General features: G+C 42.0%; 1 protein-coding gene across 2 annotated transcripts in view; it reads right to left on the bottom strand.

The window, feature by feature from the left end:
- Positions 1-682: 682 nt before the first annotated feature.
- Positions 683-10,260, bottom strand: part of Btbd3 (BTB domain containing 3) — a 30,137-nt gene continuing 20,559 nt past the window's right edge. Inside the window, exons 2-5 of one of the 2 annotated variants that reach the window (XM_006235099.5) lie at positions 8,827-9,112; positions 8,251-8,341; positions 7,596-7,714; positions 683-4,671 (exon numbers count right to left, since the gene is read on the bottom strand). In XM_006235099.5, the coding sequence (XP_006235161.1) occupies positions 3,639-4,671; positions 7,596-7,714; positions 8,251-8,341; positions 8,827-8,969 (1,386 nt within the window). In that variant the 5' untranslated portion in view covers positions 8,970-9,112 and the 3' untranslated portion in view covers positions 683-3,638. Of the gene's footprint in view, positions 4,672-7,595; positions 7,715-8,250; positions 8,342-8,826; positions 9,554-10,260 lie in introns of those variants that run through there. The other variant, NM_001107782.1, reaches the window with a different exon arrangement.

Below are 10,260 nucleotides of genomic sequence, written 5' to 3'. Positions count from 1 at the left end.
GAAAGATTCATAATAAAGTCTACAGAAAAAGTATTGGAAGAGTACAAAGGAAAATACATCTATATATGCGTAACTGTATATATAATTATGAATGAGTATATGGCTGTTATGTGCAATGTATATGTGACACAGAGATATACTCCTGATTGTTATCCAAAAGTCCAAAAATAGTTGACAGTGGGAAGCAGAATGGGAAATGAACTGAGTATATAACAACTACACTAACATTCTTATTTGGCAGTTTGTTTATTTTATTTCTGGATCCAATTAAGACCTTGGCAAACAGCAATGCAGGACCCATCAGAAGCCAGATGCGGTTCAGTACAGCATTCTCTTAGTGCAGTGGGTACATAGAGAGAACTATGGTGACTATACCTGGGAATGCCAGTCAACCACGAGTTCCAAAACAGGAATATACACGCATCCATTCACTCTTATTTACTGAGCAGTCAGGTTTCAAACAATATAACTGATTAACACATGTATTGTTCTCCTATGTTTTTGCTTCAAATTTCACCTTTTTCTAGAAATGAAAGCTATTGAATGCTTTGCAAACTAATGTTCCTAGGAAACCACCATTGTAAATGCAGTGGCACTGAAAGTGACAAGTTTTTATTAATTCAAAAGTGACAAATAAGTTTTTATTAATTCAAGGGCAACAGAACTGCTGAAAAAGCAAATCTATGAACCAGTTTTACTTTATTTGCATTTAACATGATTATACACATTCATGTGTCTAACAAGATCTGCACTGTTACATTAAAAATACAGTACAATAACATTCAACATGAGGTACTTCATATTTATATGTTTTCCTTCATAAATAATGCTGTAAGCTGCTAAAATCAAGCACACTGATGCACGGTTGGCTACAGTGTCCTGAATTAGCTGAGCTTATTTAAACACCTTAAAAAAAAAAAGACAGTTCAGTGCAATAATTATGTAGAAATTAGACCATTTACTTAAATACTATCTTAAGATATGATTAAAGAATGTTGCATTAGAACTGCTAGCCTAGTTACCCTTATCCCCAGTATGAACAATGATGAAGACTGGCAGGTATGCTGGGCAAAGCATCTACAGCGTTTTCTGCTTAATGAAGTTGTGTTTATACACTAGAGCTGCCAGCCCTGTCAGAACAATGGTTTTTATTCTTACAAACTACAAAGTTCAAAATTACCAAAGAAAACCAAAGCAAGCGCATTATCTTTCATTTTGCTGAAAATGCATATAGGAGAATAGGTTCAGAACATAAACTTTCTTATTTTAGGTACAGCTGTTCAATCTTACCCACAGTTCTTGGCATAGGCCAACTCAGAAAGTGGATATATCTTTTTGGAAACATAATAATAATTAATATAAAGTTAAGTTCTTCCATCCTCAGTGAACTGCACTTGCCTAGCCACATGGAGGGCATCTCAATCACAGTAAGAGTGAGTTGGGGATAGACACTGCCCCTTTAAGGCTATCACACCCAGCTCAACTATCTCACAGGATGCAATCTGTGCTAAACAAAGTTCCTTCTCCTCTGGCTTAAAAGTAAGTGCCTTCCAGTCACTTTGCATGTACCATACCAATTTGTATGGTAGCTATGAGTTACTGAAATGTTTAACCATAATTGTAAAGCAAAAACCTTTGTTGAAGTAATTTAATCAACAATGTACCTTTATCTCATTGATGCTTTGCCAAAACTACAACCTGTCATCCCCTTTATTAGGAAGCAATTGAGAGATAATTTTGGAAAGTTGTCCTAGGAATATTCAATATTCATCTAGTCACCAATAACAGCTTTTGGTCACCTATGTTAACAGATGTATGTAATGGCAAAATGATTAAAACATTTCCCATAATCCAGTGCTCTCCTCCACCAGGGAAGCTGGCCAAAGGCCACAAGCCCATATCTGCAGGGGAAGAAATGGCCCAGAGGCCCAGTGAGTGGAAACAGTCACTCGCTGGGCCTTGCTGGCACCAACAGGGGTGTGGGGGTTATTTCTGACACACCCACTACTAGCCAGGCAGAGAGGAGGCAGTTCCTGAGTTGGCAAGCACACTTGCATGCACATACTGTGCAGGCACACACACACCCCAGGACTAGCCCCTGCTCCAGATAAGCTAACTTTGGCTCACAGAGCAGGAGAAGGAGGTGGCCAGGGACCACACTCTGGGTGGCAGGGAGCCATCTCAGGATCACGCTGAGCAGAAAAGCTGCTCAGAGACACATGGATATTTCAGTTTCAAGTGACTACACTGGATACTACCAGGGCCACAGGCACTAAGCCAACACGAGCCTTCATGGGAAAGGAGAAGTCATCTGTGAGCTTTTCCCTCTTGTCATATGTTACCATGGACAAATAAGAACTGCATGTGATGCTGATGAGGTGAATACTTGGTACGACCCAGTGTCACTCCGAACCATTTTTCAAAAACCCTGCAGTCATATATTGGCACTTTAAGATGGCCAGAGGCCAGGTTCTAGCAGTCCAGAAGCTTGTTCATAATCAACAAATAAGATCGTCTATGGTCAAAGATCAGATAAAGAATGTCTCGATTTAAAAGAAAGAGCATAAAGAGTACTTTATCACATTGACAAGTAGTGCTACAAAACCATTCCTCCATACCTCTAAAGAACTGTTTGGTCCTCTTTTAACAGGGGAGGGGGAGGAGAAACGGGAGTCCTGTGCAGTGAGACTTAAGAACAAGCCAGTAGTGCATGTGAGTGTATGTGTGTGTGTGTGTGTGTGTGGGGGAACTACCAGGCAAGAGTAGCTTTTCTGCACTGTGTATGCTTCTCACTGGTAAACTGAACTACTGGTTGTACAGGCATTTTCAGGCTTCCCTTTTACCCTCTGTAGAGTAAATTAACAAGTTTGCCATCTGTTTTTCTTTCTATCAACAATGACATTTTTCAGCTTCATCATTTCTGAAAGGAGGGCCTGCATCCTGGCCTCTTGTCTTCTAACCTGAAAGAGTTTAAGTCTGCTTTGTAGGAGAAGTCATGAGCTAAACAAACATCTAACTCCTTACATCAAGAGTGTGAACTGCTTAGTGGGCAGCACATATATGAACTTAAGATACAAGGACTAAAAAAGCAAGACCCAGAAGCAACAAATGTGAGAGAACAGAGTCAAACGTGATTGCTGGCCTACTGTTTACTTTCTAACCTTACTTGTTACAAAGCAAATATTCTTTCAAATTTGTACACTGAGGTTTACCTGTTTTCTGTTTTTGTCTTTATTTATTTATTGAAAGAAAAGGGTTCTGTTTAAAAATAATGATACTACTTTAGGATACATATTTTCATTCATTAAAGGAAATTCAAGTTGATCCAAAATCTTCTTCAGAGGTACGGAAGTAGGAGGTTGGTGGGCACTTGGAAAAGCACATGATCTCCCTAGGCGTACAGACGCAACTCGAAAACCACAAAGCCTGAGTAAGAACTTGGCTCTTCTAAGCATATAGTTAAAAGCGGAATGTTGCATTTTAGCCTGTACATAATTAAAAGGTTCAAAGACATAAGAAACTGCCTACTGCTTCATTCATTACAAATTACCTGTGCTGACCACATATCTGCAGATGAGCTAAGCGTCAGGCAAGGAGGGCCCATGTGGGCACCTCATGCTGCATAAGAGAAGAAAGGTTCAGGCATAGAATATGAGTTCGGGGATCTGCCCTCCCTGTACACCAGTGCCATTGGTGCTGTCTGAGGAGCACTGGAACTGGACAGTCACCTTGCCACACTGAACTTCCGTCATGCCTTCTTGTCCAAAGTAGCTGAGTTCATTGCCATCCAGCACTACACTGGCTGTGTAGAAGGTGTCTGGCTCAATCTGCACTGGATATTCAAACCACACAGGGAAGGTATTACTGGATCCATCTGAGAAGTACTTGCTCAAGTTCTGGCCCAGGACAACGCCTTGCCGTTTGAGTTCAATCTTAGCGCTGTACTCTGCAGAGCCACAGCTCGAGCCGTACAGCCCAAAGCCTGCAATGAACACCCTCTTATCAACTGCAAACTGGATGCTGTCACAGCGACCCCGATAGCGCCACTGATTGCTCCGATAGGCACATGACTGGAATCGATGACATCGCTGGGGGACCAGGCCCTTGCGGGCTTTACTCACGAACTGCAGCTCTGGTTTTTTGGATGCGGTATACCAGAGGAAGATGTCATTGGTCTCATTGAGAGTTAATACCCCGGACTGTGCAGCACCATTTGCAAAGTCATCCAGGGCCATGGTGGGGATGCGGATCAAGTACAGGGCCTTTCCTAGGACCTTGCGTTTATTTTCAATGCTCAAGGCCAGATCTTGCCGCTGGCATTCTACTTCAGCCCAGTTCAGGGCTGCCTCAAAAACCACTATTTCTTTGGCATTCAGCGTTTCCCTGCGGAGGATACTTTCGAGTGTCTGGAAGTCGATGTCACAGAATCCCTCAGACTTGAGTGCTAACTCGGCTTGGGCATCAATCACCTCCCAGCAACGCTGTGTCAGGTCCGGCTCCTCAAACAGGCAGCTCTGAGAGAGGAGGACGCAGGCGTTCTTGGCGCTTAGGCTGGTCTCCAGGAAATTAACACAGGCTCTGGCAAGGTGAGGAACTATGTACTTTTTGGCAGCATACAGTGTGGCCAGCACTGTATCTGCAGCCAAGTCAATTTCATCACAATAGATGTATCTGAAAGAAAGTAGCCAACATGTAAGCGGATTTCCACAAAATGAGCATGTGAAGCAAGGAAGGAAGCCACTGCTTTTAAGCCTGTCCAAGAATATAATTTCATGTGACAGTTACCTCAAACATGTTAAAGAAGCATCTGAAATATATTCATAATATATTAATATTTCAGCTCAGCAGTAAGCTTATATAATTAAAGGGATTAACTCTCAGTTACTGTTCATCCTCTGTCCTATAAAGACAGATTCAGTTCATTTCAACAAAACAGGAGATCCTGCAATTATCTGAAAGACCACTGGATAGCAGAGGTAAGATCATGAAAACTTAGCAAAATTTTATTATACTGTATTAAATGTTAAAGAACTGATATTCCCAATCCCACAGCTTAAAGAAATTATTTATTTCTGTATGGATGTGTGCATGTTTGGACACTGGGATTACTCCTGGAGTCCAGAAGAGGGCCCTGGCTCCCTGGAAGGAGAGTTACAAGCAGTTCCGAGCCATCTGAGGGTGCTGGGCCCTGAATCCTGGTCCTCTGACCCAGCTCTCTTCAGCCTCACCAAGACTTTAAAGTAAACATATAGTTTTATTCCACTTTCCATTTCAATAAAAACAAATGTCTTTTGAAACTATTAGGTCAAAATTAAAAATTCTAATGATTTGGGACTTTTCTAAAACACAAAATAAAACCTGATATTAAATATTTCTGAAGTGGTTCTAAGTTCAATAAATTACCACTTACAAACTTCAATACTACCTTTTCAGTGAATTCTACAAATCTTTTGGGTATTAAAGTTCTAAAGTTATTCCTCCTATTTTCAGAACTAAAGCAGACTTTACTTTCACTTGCCCATTAAAAGATAAAACTGAGAGCTTGTGTATCCACTGATTCTGTGCCTTAGTGAACTGCACCTATCTTAGGAGAGGAAATACTTCTTGCTGTTTGGGGGGAATGGTGGCAATTCCTCCAGACAGTCTGTGAAGGAGGAAACGACCCACTATCTTACAGGATAAAAGAGTTATCAGTGACAACTCTGCCTCTGAGCGACACTGAGAAAATTCATCTAAGCTTTTACGATAAAGCACAAAGTACTTTGTCTAATTTTTTGTAGTTTTTTTTTTAATTTCATGTTTGTAAAACAGACCTAACTTAAGAAATCAAGACTAGCTTTTGCAAGGAAAAGAAAATAAACACATAAGCACACATATACAAGCCAAAAAGTTTCCTCAGTAACAAACACTTGCTTCCAGGAAACTCTTCCCTATAGGCTAAGCCGGTTACACCGGCAAGACCACTCCACGACACAGCTGCAGTACAGTTGTGCTTTGCCTAAGGCCGGGACCAGGAGAGCATCCAGAACATGGGTTGGATTTGAAACCTCACCCTGGAACTCAAGGGAGCTGCCACTCCTTTTCTGAGTACAGCTACTCCCCTAGGACGCAGGACGGGAGACCTCGGTTCCTACTGCTGTTAGCATAGCATACCGAAGAGGTAAATGGAACCTCACTCAAGCTCCGTTCTCTGCGCTTCACCTGATCTCGTGATTTTTAAATACTGTACTAACATGTCCTAGGTACTACATCTGTAAGAGAAGGTATTTGACAAATAATGCACCAAATGACTTGGGCAAGATGTAACATTCTGCCATTCTTGCTCCTGTTTCCTGACTAAACATGTGTCTAGGACACAACTTGACTTCAGTGAGGCCAAGATGCTAACTAGGGCTGCATTCCACCAACAACAGATGGCACTGTCACACACAGAGCTGACTTCACAGGCAGCGATGAAGGGCGAGAATCCAAGCAGGTAAAAGGGGTTCTCTCGGTGACTGTCTCTAATGGATTCTGAAGGTTAGAAAGTGGAGAAGCAGTTAATGCTGTCGTACTTCCCATGCTCCCTTGCCTTTAATCTCCCTGCTCCCCACTGGGAAAGTTCTAGTTCAATTAGGCTTCAAAGCCATTACGGGACCAAGGAATTATGTACTTAAAAACTCTGAAACTGACTATAACTTAGTTTTCGGTAAGCAGTAAATAATAAATAATAATTGTTTTAAAAATTATGAGAATATTGCCAAACTTTTTAACCCACTGGGCAAATTTTCTTCAAAAACATTTTCATTTATTCCAGTGAACTGAAATCCCCATATCAACATATAACCTTGAACAATTAAGAAAAACCTTATTAATACAACTTATAATTACTATGTTTAATCATTGTTTAGCATTAGACAGTGGTAAAGATGATTCTTGGTACCTGATTAACACGCATTAGAGTCTGCAAGGATCTATAAGATATGAAATTTTTTATGTAAGTATGTGACTGCCCTAATCTCTTTTACACTTTTATATAACTAATTTAAGAATGCTTGCATTAATCTACAGACTATAGGACACTACCACTTCAAAAATCTCTTCGTCAGCATAAGCATGTCCAATTCTGTGGGTGGAATATGTGTGCATGAAGATGGGACGGTAAGTTCCACTTCTGCGGCACTAGACAACTCAGAGGATGTGTCTTCCCAGTGTTGCTAGCTAAACAAGGTACAACATTTTATAACCATGAAGTAAAGGTTATTTCTCTGAAGACTTCTTAGCGTGTACTGCTTTCAGGAAGAGAACATCCCTATTAAATAGTGTTTATCCCAGAAAGCTATTTTTCTTTTAAAATGTCATTAAAAAGCAGTTCACTACCTGAGTTCTTCACCCCTAGGCTCTAGGCTAAGCAACGGCTCTCAATGCCTGCAGCATTCCATAGGACTTCCATAGAAAAACGAAGAGCGGTTTTCTCTAGGACCATTTCCAAGGCAAGCAGCACCCTCTCTCTTTAGAATCTTTGCTCTTACAGAAAACTTAGATCTGACTTAGAAGCCAGCAGTGCACAACTACAGCACAAGCAAACTCTTTCCGAACACACGAATAATGCTTACTTCAGCATGGCAAGGAAAGCAGCAGGCTCGACGTCTGGTATTCGGATCTCATCTTTGTCCTCAGCAAGTTCTCCATAAAACATTGCATGGAACACTGAGCTCCCAACAGCTAGGACGTACTGTGGAGAAAGGGGAATCTCATTTCATGCACTGAATTGAAAGCATTTTCAGCAGTCAATCCCCCAAAAAGCTAGCAAATCAAGGTTGGGGGGGATGCAACGTCCCTAACCCACATCTTTGAAACAGCCAGGTTATGGTGCATCCTGACAGGGGAGCCTAAGATTTTCACACAAAATGGGCTCTCTGTCAATATCCCAAAGCTTTGACATTAATATACACCCTCACCCCATTGTGAAATAAATAAAACCAGGACTATTTATCTGATTTCTATAGGAATAGTAAACAGAGGGCTTTCCAAACCTGCTACAACATTTCCTACCCCTGGAGAGTGAAGAGGGCATGTTTCTGGGTGAGACTTACAACCATGTAGAAGGAAACAAAGGCAAAATTATGTGTGGCCAAAGGCCTGCATTCTCTGTAATTGGGCGAAACATGCAGTGCCCGCCATCGGCAAGCTGCCCACAAGGAGCTCTGTGCTGACAGGGTCCCTCTATGTAAATCTCAGGACTAAACCGGTAATGCAGCTGTTGCTTACTTTGTGTCCTGGCAACCGCTGAGTCCCACCTGGTGGCCCAACCACAAAATGTACATCTGCCATCAAGTCATTATTGAACATCACCGCATTTCTACAAACAAGAGGCAATTCATTAATTCACAGCAGCCTGTATTCCTAACATCCCTTTCCCCAACACGCAAACTTACAGAAGCTAAGCAAAAACAGTCCCGTGTTCCACTTCCCAGCAAAAGAGCAAATAAAGGGTCCAGCACACCACTGTCTGAAATCACCCCAGACACACGGGGAGTGACTGAAGTTTTAAAAGTTATCTGAACTTTTCCATGGCTTAGGAGAAATGGAGGGTTTCTCGCCTCTGTGCTCCACAGATACAACCCTGCTGCTTAAATGTTACAGCTTGCAAAAATATTTATCTGAGAGGAAAACAGCTGTACTGTTTTGGAAAAGATACAAGACAGTTTTCCATTACCAGCAAAGCTTCTGGGAAAGAGGAAAGGGAGATTCGTGTTAAACTGCATTACAGGTCGCATAAAAGCAGAGACTTCAACACTGGCAAACTTTGAAAGTAAATAAGCCGGCGGCGGCAAGGGCCCTTACCTTTCTCTGATGGTGGGATAAAGACCCTGCCAGTTGGGGGCCGGGATGAGGTTGTTGTTACAGAGATTGTGCTGGTGCTGCAGCTGGACAGTGGTGCTGCTGGAGTTGGCTGGCTTCTTACGGGGGAATATATCAGCAGCCATCTTCTTCTTCTTTTTAGTCTTCAAGGTAATTATTTCATAACAAACTGGGGGCAACTTGCTGCTCCCACTGCTACCGCCGCTGCCGCCACCACTGCTGCTGTTTGCTTTCTTTGAACCTTTTTTGGACCTGTTCTTTACTGTCTCTGGAAGCATCAAGAAGAAGGTGAGACATTTCATGTTCTTTTCTTTATCATCTACCATGAGTACAGGATGTCTCTCTTTAGAGCTAGATACCGCAAATTTGCTGGAACATCAAGGCAAAGAGGCTAGCCGGAGCTAAGATGTTAACAGAAACCGACAAGCTGGTATTTTCCTGCTTTTCCCAGCCAGGCAAGGTGACCTTTTCACTATGTTGAAGAGAAACTGGCTTTTAAGTTTTATCCAGGACCGGATCTGTTAAATACATTCCCATCATGATTCCTGTTTTTCTTATTTGCGCATAAAAACGGCCGTTTTCTGGATCACCTGGAAAGCTTATGCTGAGCAAAGGAGGCAGACAGAGAACCGAGGCGCTTGCTTTCTGAATTAGGTTAGCAAGATGTGGCGAGCCCAGCGAGTCAGTGCGGCCAGCCGGCGAAGTTGTGTGGTGAATGGATCGGGAGAGGAGAGTAGGTATTACAGCCCTGCAGACGGAGTCAGACAGCCAGAGCTCCGAGCCAATAGCTGAAGCCACCAATCAGGATTGGACGAAGCCAAACAGTGACACCTATTGTAGCGTGCACAGCTCTGATATTAAAGGAGCAGCAGTTCCATTCTCTTTTCTACTGTATATTTAATTAAGATAAACAGCAAATGAAAGACATTTGCAAACAGGAAGGGAGGAGTTTATTTCTCTTTAGTACAGGAGCGTTTTCATTTCAACTAAAACAAGCAAAAGCCTTTAACAAAGAATGGGAACACATATGTCTAATCTCTTTCTGGCAAAAATCTTCCTCCTCGCAGCGTTTACTTGCAAGTGTTTTGAACAGATCTCCTAGACTATAAAGCCAAAGGGAATCAATGTTCTGAAACTGAACCAAATACTTTTAAGCATAGCTGGGGGAGGAGAGGGGTCTTGTTTCAGTCTCTCCGGACGCTTCTCTCCGGACGCTTTGCTAAGGCCCAGAATTTTGCTTGCTTCCGATGTTTTCTAGCTCTGCATTCATCTTGGACATGCGTCCCAGGTCACAAAACACTGTTAATTACAAGGAGCTTATAGCCACATGCTTAGCTGTACTGAAGCATGAGGCAAATTCTAGATATGAAAATAGCATTCAAATGAGATAAATCTGATAATCAGTTTTAGACCCTG

This window comes from Rattus norvegicus, chromosome 3, assembly GCF_036323735.1.
Source record: "Rattus norvegicus strain BN/NHsdMcwi chromosome 3, GRCr8, whole genome shotgun sequence".
Lineage (NCBI taxonomy): Eukaryota > Metazoa > Chordata > Mammalia > Rodentia > Muridae > Rattus > Rattus norvegicus.
The sequence above is the reverse complement of the archived record's forward strand: the minus strand, read 5'-3'. Positions and strand labels throughout refer to the sequence as shown.